At 36.4% G+C, this 20,144-nt stretch overlaps 1 protein-coding gene across 2 annotated transcripts in view; it reads left to right on the top strand.

Moving 5' to 3' along the window:
- Positions 1 to 20,144, top strand: part of LOC110458893 (sex peptide receptor-like) — a 149,727-nt gene that overhangs the window by 66,584 nt on the left and 62,999 nt on the right. Inside the window, exon 1 of one of the 2 annotated variants that reach the window (XM_021510858.1) lies at positions 1,204 to 1,435. The exons of the other annotated variant lie outside the window; for it this stretch is intronic. Coding sequence (XP_021366533.1) covers positions 1,374 to 1,435 — 62 coding nt within the window. The 5' untranslated portion in view covers positions 1,204 to 1,373. Of the gene's footprint in view, positions 1 to 1,203; positions 1,436 to 20,144 lie in introns of those variants that run through there. 2 annotated transcript variants of the gene reach the window in all.

Raw genomic sequence — 20,144 nt, 5'->3', positions numbered from 1 at the left:
TGTTTATTAAACTTCGTTGCTTCCTCACGGCACAAAACCACTTTGTGTGAGAATTAACCAGAATTCGGACACCTAACTAGATGATATGAAACCCTCCTACGGATGTGTGTCTATATAAAGTCTTCAAGTATGCCTGGCACTTAAATGACCAAGGAAACCTCTACACATAGTATATTTAGATTATGTGTCGTTTCCTTAAGGCGCTGAACAATCGACGCTAAATTTGACCCTAACGCGGATTCCTGATTTGGTGTTATATGAAGTTCCGGTCCCATGACTCTTTTTCCCTTACACAGATGGTCTCCATACGTCATCCGATGCTTTTCCAGCATGGATGTGTCTGCACGGATTGAGTTGTATAATACCTTAGCATGAGCTAGTTCGCCGGCCTACACACTCACCACATGTGATTTCCTAGAAAGCTTTATACACTAACACTGTATAGACCTGTTATAGGTTTTATTACTACTGGATACACCCAAGGATATATATGTCACAATAAAATCCTGTACATACTCTTATGATCTCTATTTGAAATTAGGTCTAGTAGCAATCGCACATTACCCTCTCGTTAGAAGATGTATAAGTTAATAAATCCACGTTATATGGGATATACATATATAAATCAAACTTATCTACACATTCAGCAATCATCAGCAGTCTTGATATATTTACATTTGTAATAAACAGGGATATACATTTTTCAAAACTAACTATAATATAATCAGCTTTTTACCGCTTACACTCGTGATATAGGTAAAATGTAACCACTGGAACGTGTACCGTGACGTATCGTAATGAAAGGATTGTAAACTAGCATTGCCTTCTTTTACCGAGGTAATGAAACATCAACACAGACCACCTGTCTACAGTTGTAATGTAAACATACAAATCCCTTAGTTAGAGGACGTCTATAATTAATACTAAAGCTTTTAGGATGATGTTGCCGTATTTTGTCGATTCCAGCCGTCGTACAGGTGATCACACGCGGTTTCTGTTATGTAGCTAATAACACTCTCCTCGGAATTGTCGTGATTAACGGTCTCGAGCGCACGAGCGGAGGTGTGAGCGTGCAGACCGAACCTACCTACTCTACTGTGTGGTAAAACATAAGTGTAAAAACATAAGGTAGGTTTCGTTATGACTGTTTTAACATAGATTCCAAAATGGTACTTGGAATTATATAGACTACGAAAACATAAACAAGGATGCTGACAAGTAATTTCCCCTGGAGGTTGTGTCCAGACCAGGACAGAACACTTGGCTAATTTAACAAAGGATTGGATTTAAACAGTGAGACGGCTATCGTCTGTAACGTGATGTAAACAGTGTTTTAACTAGGCAAGGATTGGCTTTTCAACCATGAAATAGATATGGCTTTACCAATAAGTTTCAAAGTTGGTGTTACTGACGGGGACCTATGTACACGGACATGGTAAGAAACCGTTTTCATTCCTTACTTTGATTACAGAAATACAAAACATTATTTAATTTTCCAGTTATAAATATATATTTTCAGTATTGAAAGTTTAATTGTTTTCACTTGAAAATTTATATACAGACAAGTCATACCATTGTTTTAGATTATGCTTTATAATGAAGAGTGAACGTAAAAAGCACATAGGTGACTGCATCATTAAAATTGAGTGCTAGATACATTATATCCGAAAGAGAATCGCACTACACCATACAGTTACTACGTCCCTATAAGACTCATCGATAATGCTAGGGGCTAATAGTGTAAACATTTAAACGTTTTTACCTGAAGTTATTCCGCATACATCATATTAGCTTTAATCTAGAATTATTAATTTTAGTATTACATGCTATCAATATAAACATCGATGAATCCCCCCCCCCATATCTTTCATGCTACTATCAATGCGTATGTAAGTCGACAGTGACCCTGATCTCGATTTAAAAAACTGGAAGGTCGACCACCTAAGCTATGTGCGTAAACATCAGTACTTTTCTGGTATCCTTGACAACTGTGTTCTGTCAGTCATCATGGTAACAGTCAACACATTATTTGTTTAAATTCTGTCATTATTAAATATGTCCCTCTTTCAAATGTTCGCTGAACGACAGAATATCATAATCTTAGCTACATTCAATCGTGCTTATGTCAATGAGCACTTGTAAGGACTGACAGTTAACCCCCTTGGAAAGGACTTCGATGTTTCTGAAAGAATGGGAATTGGTACAACCATTCAATGACTGAAAGATCTACACTTACTGCGAATTAGTCAACCCCAAATGTATCAAAAACAGCAATAGAAATTAACATTTAATGTCTATTCAATTAGGTCGTAAAACAAATTGACATCTTTGGGTCATGAAAGGGAGGCAGAAAATGCGATTTCTACGTGAAAACATGGTTTTAATGCAACTCTGGCTATTTTCAAAGCTGGCTTATTTTATTATTTTGCCAATAAATTTGAGTTCAAGGATTCCAAGGCTCTTTTTGCAGACTACCTTATTGAATCAGGATCCGTATCGAAATTTAGATTAACCCCTTTCAACTACAGTGTCCCAACCCCTGTTGATCATTTGATGTTTATATTTGCGGAAAGAATCTCAATTAAAAATATATCATATACAAGTTGTTTGTTTATTTCAGTTAAATTTCGTGCATCCAACAGAGATAGATGCCACACTATCCACACAGATCTTTGTATGTTTGTACTCAAAACCCCCCAACGTTACGATTATTAGTCAATTTGACCATTGGCCAGAGAACATTGTACTTGCATGGAAACACAAACTCGTGATGGCTAAACACATTGATAGTTGATTGAACACAAGCAACATTACCTAATGGTTGTTGAAATGTACAAATTGGTTACGTTTTAATTCAATATCGCCATATCTTACCTTGATCAGTATAGGGCTGTTACGATGAATAATATATTGCACAGCAATTGTTTAATGTAAAACTGACGTTTCGCTTGACAAATGTACTACAATTTATTGTCATCTGTACGTAACCACTGTAGCATACACTGTACAATACAAGGTCATACAGGGACAGCTAATACGCAGTAAGTGAATGGCAGGAAGAGACATGATAGAATATTGGAGCAATTGTATAGAAATATGAGAGATGTTTTGTAACACTGTTCTGTATTGGTATGTGAGATAATTCTTAGAAATGATATTGGATAATACCTGGTAGAGCTGTGTAAAAAACATGAGTCATCGTACACAGAATAACATGCAGTGTAAAAAACATCACATTTTAATATGATACATCACCAATTCTAGTTTGTTTAATCACGAGGAACAATACCAAAAACAAAACAAAACGATGACAAAAGGCAGATTAAATGGAACAATAATGTGTAATTAAACATGGTCATAAGTGATACTACATATCTTAAAAAGTAGCAAATCCATATGGATTTTATATTCTCTTACCCTAGACAGGGATATCCACCATTTTACCGGTCTGAGATTTTCTTATCTCACCCTTGGGTTGAGATAAGCTACACGTGTTCTTTGCACGTTCTCAACAATTGTATGACGTCATAGCAACAATACCATGACGTCACGGCAACAATACAATGACGTCACGTCGACAATTCAGCCGCATCACATCAACATTGTCTTGCATTGATGTAACGTCTACATAAAATACATAAGAGGGTAAACAGTAAGAGAAAAATAATCATTCACCCCCTTGGTTTGACAACTCAAGAATCTTACCCCTCGGGTTGAGATTACCCTGTCTCACCCCCAAGGGAGTGAAAGATTCTATTGATCTCACTAACACACATGTCATAAAGTCATTATGTAATCTGAACAGATTTAAGACTCTCTGTATATAAATTGATTATGTAAAAGGGCTCGATAAGATACAAACTCTTGCGTTATTGATGAAAGATGTTAGTAAGGGACAGGTTAAGAATTCCGAAATTCCGCTTACTTTGTTAATGTTAGCGGGAATTATATATTAAGGTACATGTTCCGGCGTTGTTTATGTGTATTGGCGGTGTAAGGTTTACCAATACTGGCTTGGTTTATGTAGATGGAAATGTTAGGAGACCAACTCCGGTGTCGTTTCTGTAAATGAAAATGCAATACAAACTTACCCATGTGATTAACCATGTGTACAGCACAACCCACTCCGCTTTATAATTGATATATAACTGACTTGATAAAAGTGCAAAATGGCAAAACAAGCCAAAGTTTGCACCACGGACCGAGTTAAATGTCAGTTTTAAAAGAAAGAAACGCGCGTTTATGTCCTATCGTAAAGTCGCATAATTGCCCAGCTATGTGCCAACTAGCATTGCTATAAAATTTGGCATTTGCTTACTTAAAAATACACAAATCTTTCAATTATATTACGGTTCTATATCCCTTTGTTGAATATAGGTGTCCCGTTGCCCTTATGGTCGAATAGGTCATGTCTGTTTACGACAGGCAACCGGACAAATGAAAAAATGGGGAAAATTGATTTTAAAATTCAAAATAGGAAATGGAAATGTTTTTCAGCATATCATGAAATAATCCAATTCGAAGTATTTAGCTCGGAATTTCATGTTCTACATTCCTTCCATAAAGATAGTTTTCACTAAACCCTTAACATTAAAGTTTTTCTTCGAAATGCCATGGTGATTTCCCCGGTTCTGTAATAAATAATTAATTAATTGCCTCTTTCGATCATTCAGTGGGTTAGAACAGTTGTATCTTCCCTTACACTTGCACAGGTGGTATGTCGGACGTGTCACTTACATTTGACCGATGATTCCTGAAAAAGAAAAAAGGTATCAATGAGATAAAGGACACTATAAAAGAAGAGAAAATGCTCATTAGCTTTAATGTATGTAACGAAAATGACGTTAGATATATTCCATGCAAATGTGGTAATTGATTTTTGTTGCAGTGTCGTGTTTGTGTTATATTAATTCAGTTTGTTTATGTTTTAAAAACATTTGTGCTTCTATATAACCACGTTAAATTATTTCTCAAATTTGATTGATCTATAACATGTTACTTTTTAACCAGTTAGCAAAGTATTGTTCTCACAAACCTGACAGTTAAACCGCATAACCCTTGAAAGTACGGAGAATGAATAGGCCGGTTGTATCCAACTGCATGTTACATTGTACATTGTATTGTAAAAGCAAGCAATGTAAGGGCTCCGGAAATGGGGCTACATGGAAGTAGCCGAAATTGATTTGCTGCTCCCATTATAACTATATTTTCATCTTTTCTTTTCTAACTTTCGTTTTCACCCTTGCAGATTGGGGATCGGGAAAAGAATACACCTGTTGTTACCCATTGCATATATATCGTAGGAGGCGACTAATGTTGGAACCCCTGCAGAATAAGGGATTTGCTTTGATGTCCTCTATTTGGGGACGCAAAAGCGATCAAAATATATCTGCTGCAACCATTGCACTACTAACAACCTTTTATTTCCTCGTGCCTTGCTTGGTAACACCTCACTTTTAGCTTGAATGTTGACCGTTCGCCCGGATGGAGAAGGCAATGGGTACTGTCCCCAGTCCGGGACATAACAAAGTCCTGAAAAATGGTAGTTGTTATTCTCTGTTTAACGTTTAGCATTAACAATGAAAAGAACTGGTTCACCCGTTGTCAGTATAGTGTGAACGGGCGGAATGCTGTGCTGGGTGCCTTCGGAATGTTATTTCAGTGAGATAACACTATGAAGTCGGCATCAGATCCGCACTATCACAAGGAGGCAAGCAAACCAACATGCATTGTCTTCTGCACACACACACACACACACACACACACACACAAGCACGCATACACTACACACATTGAGGCATAGAGGAGCTGTTAATAGGACGTTAAACAAAATTAAACCAAACTAAACCACTTTCGTACTCTTTTTCATCGTCTCACTAGACAGCCGTCTACATATGACTTGCATGAGAATGCATTAAGACCATTCTTCTTCACTGTAAAAACAAGGTAAAGTCACCAAACGCAATACCCCGCCTTGTCATTTTATACAGACCGCCTAATATTTACATGTATATACTTACATGTAAATATCATAACTCTATTGTGAACGTTCATAGTTGTTAAAAGTATGGGGAAGGGGTTGTTTAGTGTGCCAAAAGCCTATTTATTATTGGATGAGCACTTAGAGGGTACATGTAGGTATTAATGTACATTTGACAGGGTTCTAAGTGTGTGTGTCAAAATACTATACTGGACTGACACGCAACGCGTCACACAGCTTCCGTATTAATTGTTTCCCAAAAGTGATGAGGTATGTATTAAATGTCTGACATACCATTATGGCTGTCAAGTGTCTTATGATTTGTAATGCGACAATGTTCGAACGAGCACGCAGAGATGTGATTTGTCTAGAAAGGTTCCAGTCCAGTCTATTTCATACCATGTGCATATGTAATTACAACAAGATGAAATCTTATTTGTTTGGCGCCTCGCAAATTGCGTTTTATTAAAATTATGTTATACCGAATATATGCAAAGGGATTAAATATGCTTGCCGCAGCTTAATTGGATGTTCAAACACCGTCACGAATGCCTTATAAATATGATACGCTCTACGAAAAGTATAAGTATGAAGGTTTAACGTCTTCGAAGCAACGGGTGCTTAAAGAGTAAGCGCTGATACGAGTTACTAGGTAGGAGAGAAAATAAAAAATATGGATAACAAGAGTTGCATTTGAGCAGAAAATCAATTTTGGTTTCTTCAATGTCCTATAAGCAGAAGACACGGAAGAAACCATCGATTCTCCAGGGGCCCTACAGTAGGTAGAGATCTGAAACAGGTTCGAGATATATACAGTTTAATTGTAAGTAAATAACGAACAAAACATGAAAGAACATTTTTGAACAAGTTCTCATGAAAAACTATTATGAATCACATGCAGAAAATAGGTCTCTATGCTAGAAGATAGCGTTCATACAACCCGTGCGAAATTAAAATTAAAATTTTACTTATTTTCAACCTGTAAGTAACTTCATAGTTTCCTTTTTCCATTTGAAAAATATCCGCTCTTTAGATTTGAACAATGAACCTCCAGCTTATTGCCTTCAATGGTTGCCTGACATTAAAAATAACCTCAAAATCTTTGAATACAATGGAGAAGTACTGGTTCCATCTACTTTAAAATGAATAATGAAAACTGTTATATCTAAACTATTGATTATCGTACATCTAACATCGACCCCTTGTCTGATATACGCCCGATAGGCGAAATCCTATAATGTTTTTGTACTAAACCATAGGATGGTGAAGTAATATGCAATTTTTATGGAGTCACTGTCGTATCTTCAAAGAATTGGGGTTATAGTATGTTTTATCGTCGTCTTTGATGACATTATATTATATGCGTGGTGTTGATGTCGAACAACGAGTTGTTACGAACAGTTAATTCGATCGGTCGGTCGTGTATGTCTCGGAAAGGGATTATTTGAAACACGGTTGATTAAGTTAATTACCTATATTTTTTGCTGTAAAGTAGAAGCTACCCTTGAGGGTTGTCTGGTTTCCCCATACGCTGTATTAAAGAGATACGTGACAAGTCGTGATTTTGCAGAAATGTGTAATTAACCATGATTCTGACACGGAAAGTTAATGAACCCTTGCAGAAGCACCGTCTTGATTTTCATATTTATTTTATGATATGTTTTGTTTTATTTTAGTTTTTGAAATTCATCTCTTCAGCATCGTTAAATATGAATGTTCATATTTTAAACTGACAGAAGTATAGCAATATCTCTAAATTTTGTTGTTGAAAATTGCCTGGATTAGATGACTCTTTGTTCAATCTCCCATACAAAATTTGTCCAATTGAGTAGAGCTTGTATTCTTCAAATCACTTTCACTCAATAAATTGATGTCGCATTTTTTATTGTTATACTACTTCAGAAATTAATATATTTGTTTTAATTTAAAATTGTTTTGTTTCTGCTTTTGTCTTTAACTTCCTTAATCTCACCAACACTATTCCTTCTGTAAAAAATCTAACGACGTTACATTGTTACAATATATGTAACATTCAAATTGTATATAATACTATATCCAAACTGGAACGTTAAGCAAGTCAGTTTGAATTTGTCCTTTGGCGTCATTGTTATGCCATTTAAGTGTCTCTTAAACACGTGAATATCGATAGCATGAAAATAAAAAATATTTCAAATACTTCCTAAAAATGTTCATTGAAGAATGATACTTCATTTATGTATTACGCGTGAATGTTATTTCACTAAAAGACCACGATCAGAAATCGTTGTTATGTTGTTAAGATATCGATTTTCGAATAACGATTGCAATATGGACGTTCGACTGCATAGCACCTATCGAAATGAATCTGACACAATAATCAATAAATCAGTACTGGAAATGCCCATGCCTTGCAGCAATGGGTGCACCGATTCTCTTGCGCATGGAATTAATCAGAGTGGCGGCTGTCCCATCGGAATTCTATTTCATTCCTGGTTCTGTACAACAGCTGGGTGACTTACGTTTGCAAGTTTTTTTGCACATTTTCTGTCAAATTCCAATCAAAGATCCTTTTTTGGGAGGAAGTTCCGAACTTTAGGGCGGCTCGTCCAATATAATAAATCTTGTCAGTTTAAACAGATTGCATCTGCGCTGCAGAGATAAATATTCAGTGGGAAAACGGACAGAAAAATTAATAGTCCACGCCTTTATTTAATAGAAACGAAATATTCACAATCAAAATCTAACAATTCCTATTCAGGATCTCAGTCCCACCGCATTGTGGGTTTTCCTGTTTGCAGTAATTCCCCATTTACTTCTGTTTGGATAAAACTGTAGAACGATTGGGCTAGGACACTAACGGCAACAAGGTAGCTCCATCTGATAAAGCACAGCGGTTAGAGAGATAGTTTTGCTGTCTGAAGTCTACAGTTCGAAACCTAGTCTCACCCCGAGCTGTTTGTATTTTCAGAATAAGTAGAGCATATTTTATATTTGTCTTCAGTAGGATTGAAGTTTTATTGTATTAACGTAAACACAATTACATTTTCTATGTAAATTATAACGGTTTAAAAATTCATTAAATCTACACTGACGGAACTATAACTGTATAATTGACCTTCACCTATATTCAAGGTCACAGGGGTCAAATATGTGAAAAACTCTAAACAACTTCCTCTAAATAACCAAAATGCTCAGGGTGATGATATTTGGCCAGTAGCATGCTGCGAATAAGGGCTAACAAATGTGTTCAAATGAATGACCCTGAATTATATTCAAGGTTACGGGGTTCAAATATGTTCAAAAATAAGTTCTTCTTAATAACCAAAAGTCTCAGGATGATAATATTTGGCCTGTACATGACGGGATTAAGGGTGAACAAGTTTGTTCAAGTGAATGACTATGATTATATTCAAGGTCACAGGGGTCAAATACACCTTTCAACGCCTTTTTCTGAATAATCATGAGGCCCAGAAAGTTGATATTTAGCCAGTAGCATGCTTGGATAAAGGGCTATCAAGCTTTGTCATTTGAATGACCTTGACCAACTTTTGAATTCACATTTTGTCAATAAGTTTAAACATTTAAATGACCTCATTTAAATGCACAAAAGGATAGGGTGATGCTATTTGGCAAGTTGCATCCATAGATGAAGGGCTATACAATTTGTTCAACATAATAACCTTGTTCGACTTTAAAGGTCACAGGGGTGAAATGTTTAAAAAAAATGCAACAGGTTCTTTTGAATGACTTTTAATCATAAATACTGATATTTAACCATCATGTTTTGCCTTTAGCTTTATTCAAGCTCACTTTAAAGGTTACAAGTGTGAGATGTATACCAGGTGAGCGATGCAGGCATATTGGGCCTCTTGTATTATTTTTAAAAAAGTACGTTTCTATAACTGTTTCTTGTTTATTCCTTAATTAATGTCAAAAATGTACTGCACGTTGAAGGAATTTTACTTAAATATTTTTGTTCTATTTCTCTACTCCAATGATATGCACATGCATATACAGGTTGCGTTTCTTAATTCACAGGTTTGGTTTAAATATTTATAGTGAAAAAATGGAAACTCTGATATTTGGTACGGAGTCGCCCTTATACCTATATAGTAATCATCACTAATAACTACACATTTGCACAAAATCACGCTATTAAGAGGGGTGAACATGTACAGCTATATCTACATAGACCGTTTAAAAAAATACGTCCTTTGTTACTGCGATTTATCATCACAACAATTAAAATTATGTACAATTTTACAATGCGTGTCACACAGTACCACAGTGACTGTTAGACTGTCAAGAATGGGTTTGGCTCCAAGGTAACAGAACAGGTAATAACAATATGATGAGTGACCGGAGTTTTACCTAGCCTGTGCTTGACACATAGAGCTGATATGTGAAACCGTATGACCGTTATGGAAACACAACTAAACGTTAAGTACATTATATCTGTTATTTGCATTCAGTTTGGCCCATAGCTCCCCTCCACATGCCAACGGTCTCTGCAGGTGTCTGCTGCCCCCATTGTATAATCGTAAGAGGCGACGACATTTGGGGTCTTATCTTTTCTCTTCTTTTTAAACAACTTTCTCCCTTGAGAATGCCTCACTTTTGGTCTTTAGTTTAGCGTTCGCCCCTGTGAGGAAGGCTTTGGGTTCTGTCACCTGGCCGAAACATACCAAGTCTGTAAAAAAGTAGTTTCTATTCCTGCTTAACGCTCAGCAATTTAGGAGTGGGACGACTGGTTCGCCCGTTGTCAGTATAATGTGACCAGGTGAGGTGTCCTGCTGGATGTCTTCGGCGGTATGTTTCAGTGAGGTAGCACTAGAAAGTCGGCATCAGTTCCGCGCTATCACAAGGAGACAAATACGAACAAATCGCAGCCTCCAAAAACACACACGCATACAACCTGCACATATAAATGACCATAGCTGTTGATAGGACGTTAAACAATACTTAGCCACACCCCAACGAGTTACATAAGTGCCCCGGGCGTGTAAAAAAGTACGGTCCAGGTACATGTACAAAGAGGCTATGCTTACTTGTATACGGGACTGATATGTAATTTAACATATGTCGATTTAGGTCGTTTAAAAGGCACCAAAAACATCATTCCTAAATTTAAGAAAGTAAAGACAGAAAGATAAGCTTATAGATGTAGCTATAACATAGAAACATACTTAAAAGTCAAATTTATTTGTTAAAATACGAACCTGTATATATTGTTAAACCATTTCTCAATTTACACCAACCACGATTGTTAGCGCACAACGATCGTGCACATACATGTGCGCAAGCAATGCTCGTCCAATATGTTATGGTTCGCACCTCGGGCAAACATCGTTCACTCACCATGCACACATCGAGCGCACACCGTACATCGTGTAGCGTTGCACGATCCCACACCTGTAGAACAACTGGTTAAGAACGTTGTTCTGTGTGCCCTTTCGGCATGGTGTTTCAGTGCGATAGCACTATAACATCGGCATCAGATTCGCGCTATCACAAGGAGGCAAATACACCAACATATCTGATCTACCGCACAAACACACGCATGGACGCCTACACAACACACGGAGGCACGTCCTTAAATTACCTTAGCTGCTAATAGGACGTTAGACAAAATAAAGCCAAACCAAACTTACGTGAAGTGTTTTATGGTCTCACTTCTTACTTTAGTTGCAGTTTCATTTCTTTTACATGTACCAGCATTCTTTTGTTGTTTAATTTGCTAGTAGGTAGTTTGATTATAATCTGAATTTGTTATCTCCACTTCCTAAATTATAACAACCTCTTCTAACGCCATATTAAGCATCGCCTCTCTTTTGGCCTTAGTGCTGTTTGTTCGCCTAAGTGAAGAGCAAGGGGTTATGTCCCTAGGCCGGTACAGTCCTTAAACATAAAAGTTGTAATTCTCTGCTTTACGGTAATCGCAATAACTGGTAAACCCCTTTGTCAATATAATGTGACCGTTGGGATAATGTATTAAGTGCTTCTGGCATGGTATTTTAGTTAAGTTGTACTTTTTAGTCAGCAACAGATCCGTGTTAACACTAGGAGGGAACTAAACCAACATACATCACGAAAGCACGAATACATTACACAAAAGAAAAGCACGTCCATGATTGACCTAAACCGTAAATAGGACGTTCAATCCAATAAAACCAAGCCAAATCTCTATAACGTCCTCAATACCCTTAGCTTTTTGTTAGGGTTTCTCACAATTTCTAGCCTATTCATGACAGATTAAACAGTGTACTGTTCGGAGGGTCTTCGTAATCGTAACAATGGCGTGGCACGAGTAGCTTAGGTGGGCTATGAAATAACGTAGAAAAGGCAGTTCATTGGTCTCTCAGTGTTTTCCTGTAATACTACTATGCATTGACGAAGGGCTCATTTTCGATCAACAGCGACTTTTGTTTTTGTGCCAACACATGAAAAACAAATTATTCTTCTGGAATAAGAAACAAATTTCGTATACCGGAGTCACAGTGGGGAAACTTCCCCTTCAGATGGCGTCACATAGACGTATTCGGACTGTTTTTTTGGTCATTAGGACCATTATCTATCTTAAAATGACATTCTTGTAGTGTCTGTTGCGATAAGAAACCTATTGCGCATATTGGGAGACGCGAATCCTGACGAAGTGTTGTCACGCGAGGTCAAACTTTCCTAATCTATCGCAATTTTATTTTTATTTTTTATTTTTGTAATATCGCAAACTTCCCAAGTGAAGTAGACTCTCCATACAAACCTATTTATGGTGGTCATTTAAATCCCCTGTGACACGATTCTTTGGCCGTTGTAGTAAAGACATTACAAATGCATGGCGCCTGCCATCTTTTGACACCGGGGGCATCGCGCTTGCCTAAAACGCCCATTAAAATACTCGGAAAGAGGTATTATGATTACTGATTACAAAAAAAATGTTATTCAGTTTGACTGAATGTAGCCCCTGTAATCAAGTAGTCGTGGATTTAAGGAACTTCATTACGTTAGAGAACCTTGCAGATGTATCGTGATTGTGATTACTAAACTGTCTAGAGAAAACCCAAATTTAAAACAGTTTAAAGGGTGTTCATCAAAACCCATTTTGCTGAGCGGGCTTTTCATTCCTTTCATTACAATGTACATATAAATACTTGTATACAGTTTAGGCTGTATTTAGTTATCAGACTTACGAAGTCCAAAATATGGTCGCTTAGCACAAATGTTACCTTTAACCAGTTGCTTTTTCACTATGAAATCGCTACAATGGAGATAATTAAAGGTGTAATAATACTAATAGTTCGAAGTTGTTATATACCACTTTATCACAACCTAGTTCGTAGGTCGTCACAAAGCCATACACAAATTAGTATCCGTGGTTATAGGGCAAAGTATCTTGCTCAAAGGTACAACACAGTGCCGTGCCGTGAACCAACAACCCGTCGGTCCTGAGCCCGGCGTCCTACCACTAGACTACCGTGTACCGTAACTCATGTTGTCTAGAGGCTGCTACACAAACAGGTTTGAATTAACATCAGACCTCGTTACTGCTGCTTCCTTTGTAATTTGTATAAGGACACCGTGAAGAGAATCAGTGTAGTGTTATTAGCCTTCTTATATGTTTCCATGAAAGATATGGAAAATGTCATTATCTATTACAATTTTTAAACGTATAATGTATGTTTTGTTATTGAAAGGTCATGGTGTCCCATTAGAAGAATTCCTTTGTCTGATTTATATGGCAAACATGTACCACAAAGGTCAAGGGTTCACTCCGAGGCAATATGTGCAAATATCATCCATTAAGATCGATCCTTTTTATATAGTCACATGTACTCTTGAGAAATTTCTTTACCGAAAATGTCATTTTGCTAAGTGATATTGCTTGAACGTAAAACAAAATAGAAAAATAAACTAGTGTTTTGAAATACCAACATGAATACCAGAATAATATATCAATTCAAATTAAGGTTACATTACCGCAGATATTTATGTTTTAATTTGACCTTTCAGATTACAATGACGACACACCGAATAGACAAAAACATTGAATAACATTGTAGAGCAGTGGAATATGATCAATTAATAAACAGTTTAAGATGTTCTTATTAAAATAATACTGTAATGTAAACAATATCTTTGCTTATTATATTATATATCACTCTGTAAAAAAGGAATACGTTTTATTTTTAAATTCCCGTGAATATTCCCATGTCATATTTTGTGTGTGTGTATTAACCGATGTAATATGACCTATCAGCCGTGTGATTGGTTGTAAGTTTCAATTATTTGAAATATGAAATTGATGAAACTCGTATCGAATTTGCAATTTAAGCTCGCCAGAGGCTCGCTAAATTGAAAAGTTCTTAGACTCGTTTCATAAATCTCATATGAAATGAAAACTCATGTAAGATCCTATATATTCCAAGTTTCGTTGAAACGTCTGTAAATTGTAAAAGTCAAACTAAATACACATACTCAAATTAAGTTTATAAATCAGTTTGTATTATCGGTTATGAATGGTGGTCTTGCGTGTGGGTAGAAATATATTTGCAAATTTAATCACGAGGAAAAACAGGAAAGCATGAAAATGGTAAGCCATTAAGGACACATACATACAAAATGTAGTTGTTTGCCGTGCATTGCATATTTCGGAAATCGTTTTGTATCGTAATCTTTCTTGGGTCAAGACACAACATTTCCACTTCCTGTTTAATATACAGAGGATGTCAAGTTGTTTCCCGCTGAATAACTAATGACCTTAGATGTTAATCGGACGCTACACCAAATAACCCAAAACTTTTCCGTTAAATACCAGTGTTTAATGAATGTGACAGAATATTTTGATATTTTCACGAATGAAGATATTATCGTGATGCGCCAAAAGGGACATCTAAATGATATTCATCGGGAAATTATCAGATATTCTGATTATTTCATTTAAAAAAGACAATGATACTGTAAAACAAATGTCGAAAACAACTGCCATCTGCTCACCCGATTTCTTATGACCTTGGTTGTTGCTAGGCGTTTAATAAAAAAAAAATAGAAAACAAAAGAAATCTGCATTTTGTTCTAAAATTTCATTCAATTAGAGAAAGTAATTGTATGGTATTAATGAAATAATCATGTATTTCAAATGTATTCATTAGTTAAAATTTAAAAACATCGCATAAATTGTACGCCAAAAAAAATCCATTACGTCCAAACTCATACAAATGCATGGACGGTTTATTGTGTCTGGGAATTCATTGAAATTACGAGTTTGAATATGAAATTCGACTTATGCTTGAATAAGTGAAGAGTTATATCCTGTTTTTATTATTCGTTTCATCTGGATTCACGCAAATACGCTTTGATATAAATATTGTCCCGTGTTGCCCGGCCAAGACAAATCCAAAGACATGTTTCAAAAAATGTTTCGTTTTTAGAACTTGATCTTTCATGTTCGATGTTGAAATCAGATTGCAGTCGTTTCTGTCGCTACTTCAACAACATCCTTACCATAAACAGAAATTTCTCGTTTGATAACGCTCAGATCACAAATCTGCGATGGACGTTTGATTGTAAGATCAATTTTGTTGTGATGGTTCAGGTGATAAACCAACGATTTCTCGACAAACAGAATGTTTCTGATTGAAAAAACAACAGCTTCTTGTCAAGTTCTGTCAAGCCTGTTTAAAAAGCCTACTACTCTAGAAATAGCAGAAAGATGATCCTTGGCAAAGTTTCTGATATTTTCGTATTTCACGTGCTGTTAGAGCAAGTTTCAATAAAGAAGCAATGTTTTCCTCTTCATTGAGTTTAACAGGAAATTCTTTCCAGGTCATGCTTTTGTTTCCTCGGGTATTCATAATGGTTCATTTTTTCCCACCCTAATAGGATACTGGAATAAAAAAAAACATGCTGCATGCCATCTGAAGAGTAACATATGTTTACTTTTCTGAGGAATTAGATGTTTTATTTATTTTGCGTGTTCCGGTTTGGGATATTGAAGAGAGCATTATTGATCTGCTGCTTTAATTGCAAAAATCAGGTATCTTTATCGTTCCTGTTTTCTCCTACCCACGCGTTCCTTTTGGCAATGTCTCCCTAGTCACCTGTTCAATTTCGATAACAGTTCGACACATTATATGTGGTGTTACATGTATATGCGAAGGTGTGTTGGCAACCATTCAATGAGATAACGGCGACCTATATTTTTTATTATAAAAACTACGAATGAGATTTATACGTTCGGGATTAAGTGTATAATATGTTGCTTACCATAACACGAACAAATTGACCTATATTTGCAGTGGTAAACAGATCAGAACGGTCGTTGTTTCCTTGCGTTACCAAGCTTTTTTATTATTAAATCTATGATTGAAGATGTACCTTGCACTTAAACAAACCGTTTCCCACATTACTTTATATGTAACAAAACAGATTTGTCAGCCTTAGTTTTTGTTTGTTTTCCATGATTGTTCACTGAACAACAGAAGTGGGAATTTCCTTTGGTGCCCACAACTTAATGCATTATTAAGTACCATTACATTTCCCTCTTATTCAAACTACCTTTCAGTTCCAAGAGTTTTTCTTGGCTCAAACGCACTTTTGGCTCTACTGTGGAATGTTTGCCAAGGTTAGGAAGGTAATGGATTCTGCTCTTAGGGTTATGACTACAACTGGTTCACCCGTTGTCAGTATAATGTAACCGGGCGACATGCTGTGCTTGGTGCATTCGGCATGGTATTTAAGTCAGATAGCACTATAAAGTTGGCTCAGTTCCGCGCTATCACAAGGCGGCAAGTACATCAATTACCTTTGTCGCCTGCACACACACACACAAGCACGCATACACTACACACAGGAGAGGCCGTCCTTAAATGACCTTAGCTGTAAATAAGACGTTAAACAAAAATTAAATCAAACCAAACATCAACATGTCCATGTCTCCGACACGCATACACACATGCACGCTTACACAACACACACATAGTTCGTAAATGGTCTTTGCTGTTAATGGACGTTAAACAAAATAAAGCCAAACCAAACCACTAAACATGATGTAAGATTATATATCAATGAAAAGATTTGCACCATGACCAGGGTTTGGTAACCCAAACTTTCTACGCTACTATACAGATCGAGGCTTTAAATGTAGTACGCCTTTCAAAGATGACCACCAAACGTCGTGTCCATCTATCTGGGGATGAAGGCCAATTTTCTACACGGGATACTTGACTCTCAACACTGTAATGTTTATTAGTTAAACGTATTCCATTAAAAGGACTGTATCAACTGGCTTTCCCCAAACCTCTTTCACCAAATTACTTATATTTTTGTCTTCATGTGCAGTTCCATTTGCATGGTCGAACGAGTCAATGTATGTATATCTCCTTGAATTATTGAGTTTATCTTCAGCTTTGGAGACGTTGAAGGAATCAAGAATTAACCTGTTATTTTCCCATGCTGGTGTATCGTATCGGAAACACTTTATGTACACCCCTACGGAATCGGGGACGTTTTGATATGTTTGCTCCGGGGAAATTTATGAAACCGATATTGATTTACTGCCCATATGACAACATTTGGGATTTCTATTGCAACGATTTACCTTTCTGTACTCAAATATATAACTTCATTCTCGGTTAACTCGCTGTGTGTTTGCAGCTTTATCCGTGCTTAAGTCGAATTCATGCATATTTTTCTAATATTTTAACTCATCCATTATATTGCAACGTATTCAAGGCAAATATAACAATGTACGCCTCATTTGGAATATTTGAAAGTGGCTGAATAAGACATTTGACATTTGGTGAAAGTTATAATTTCATTGAGAGTACTTGAAATGCAACATAATAAAAATACTAAGGCATGTTTGACAGAAGCGGTATATTTGAAACATCATTTTCTTGTACAAAAGGGTTTCGAGAAAGATGGTCTTAGGGGGCACTTACATTAACGTTTTATAAAATATCAGATTTGGTTTTCGATTGTCTTTCCATTTCCTAAAGCCTTTCTTGACAATAAGTCGATTTTGGCAGCGTTGTTTCGGGTCCTCTCAAGCAATGTTATGGGGTTTTCCCTTGACGAACACCTTTGGCATTTTTTTAATATTTTTGTGTGTGTGTGTGTGTGTGCGTGTGTGTATGGTTTAATGGCAATTCCTGATCTTTGCTTGATGTTTAGGTTAATGGATAAATGGTTGGTTGTAAGTACAGTTCAGTCCGTTGTTACAAGTTGTCCAATCCTCTTAAGATTACATCTTAATATGAACTTGGCTGTTTTGAAGACGTGAAGTCATAAACAAACAGACTGTCCTATTTTCACTTGCAGCAGTGTCTCTAGGCAGCTTCGCTAAGCGCTTTGTCTGAATAATGCAACCAGTTGGATTGTCATGCCTCCGGTTTCCAAGTTATCAAATGTCATCGAGATTACAATTAAAGTGGCCTTAGGAATGGTCTGTTATGTGTGATAGTTTCTATGTGATATTAACTAATTATCAAGGACATAAACACACAATTAATATATCGTTCAATCACTCAACTATTACCATAAATCGGTCGTTTGACGACATAGGACAATTGTGCAGTATTCCTGTTTCTACGCAATAGTCAACATCACGTGAACCCCTATGTTCTGACTGTATTCCCAGATCTCTAATTCAAGTAACATGATTGGTATTTGTGAGTAAACATATCCTACATTTCAGATGATATACAGATACTGAGTAAATAGTATGATGTTTGGTTAAATACATTGCACGAATATGACATTATTCCGTTATAATTTAGAAATGCGAATCATGGGCCGGCAACTAAACCTCTCTTAACCCAGTAATCTTATTATCCTTGCTACAATGCAAGAGTGTTATTGACATCATGATTACCGCTCGGCTTCGGCCATTGACCGACGTGACCGTCTGAACTGATTGTGAAGTTGTTTAATTAGTATTGACCTGTGTGGTCAGTTCCTATGTATCACATATCTTCTATATACATCGAGTGGGTACGACCTCGTATTCACAAACCCAGCAAAGATATGAGAATGGTAAAATAGGTCATGTATCATACGTCACAACCATCACCTGCAAACGACATCAGTTCGTAACGTTGATAGAAATGATATATATGGAAAATGTACATCGGGGATCTGATATGATTTGCCTATACAAACAGTATCAGTAATATTGTAGAGTTCCAGATGTCCCTTTGGCTTTCACGACGCGGGTCAACGTTATCCTTGTATATAGCGTTACAACGGTCATTATTTGCATACGTAACATCCCTGGATTCAATTACTGGCACCGAATGTAATCAAAAAGAGGATGTGGATGTGATTATTTACACTCAATCAATCTTTATAATAAGACCTTATATGATAAACAATCAATTAGTTCCCTGTTGAAGTATTTTTACACGTTTACACCTTTTATTTGTTAGTTTGATGCTTTCATTATTGTGATTGCCTATTTCAACGTGTTGTTTGGCTCTTAATGAATTGCATTGTCGTTGGGGCCGTGAAACAGTACAAATACAAACGCAAATACTTTATATTGGAAAGATTACAATGTAGAAAGACAGGGATTCTTTTTCTGAAATTGGTGTGTTGTACATGTTTATGTATGCATATAAACATGTTGTAAATACAGTGCTAAAACATAACCACAGTACTAAAACATATAAGTCATTCCCTTCAACACGCTGAGCTGTGCTAAATAAATCGTTTTTCAATACACGCGGGAAATTCTCTAAAGATGAAATATACGGTGATAATTTTTCATTTAAAAAATGTCATAGTACATCTGCATATTTGTAAGTCATTGGGCGGTACAAACTATAATAGTTTGTCACAAGCTCGCCACACGTGTACAATGGAAAAAAACAATTGCAAATATTTTAAAGGGTGATAATACCTTCATTACTTGGAACAATTATTACTTATTGTGGTCGTCATATTTGGCGAGCTCAGCGAAATTATTTGGTAAAAAGAGCCGAGCGCAGGAAACCATGGTGAGACTGTAGCGAAGAGGAATGGATGAAAAGCAGACATTTATATATATATTTTTAAAACTGCTTGACTGCAAATAATCATTAATTGCATTTTTGACTCGGAATGCCAAATAGAAAGGTGTTTCTAAGGGTGACCGAGTTACGTTCGCAATATTAAATGTGTTTTGTTTGTTACGGATGTTATTACATTATGC

This window comes from Mizuhopecten yessoensis, unplaced genomic scaffold (genome assembly GCF_002113885.1).
Source record: "Mizuhopecten yessoensis strain PY_sf001 unplaced genomic scaffold, ASM211388v2 scaffold9847, whole genome shotgun sequence".
Classification (NCBI taxonomy): domain Eukaryota; kingdom Metazoa; phylum Mollusca; class Bivalvia; order Pectinida; family Pectinidae; genus Mizuhopecten; species Mizuhopecten yessoensis.
The sequence above is the reverse complement of the archived record's forward strand: the minus strand, read 5'-3'. Positions and strand labels throughout refer to the sequence as shown.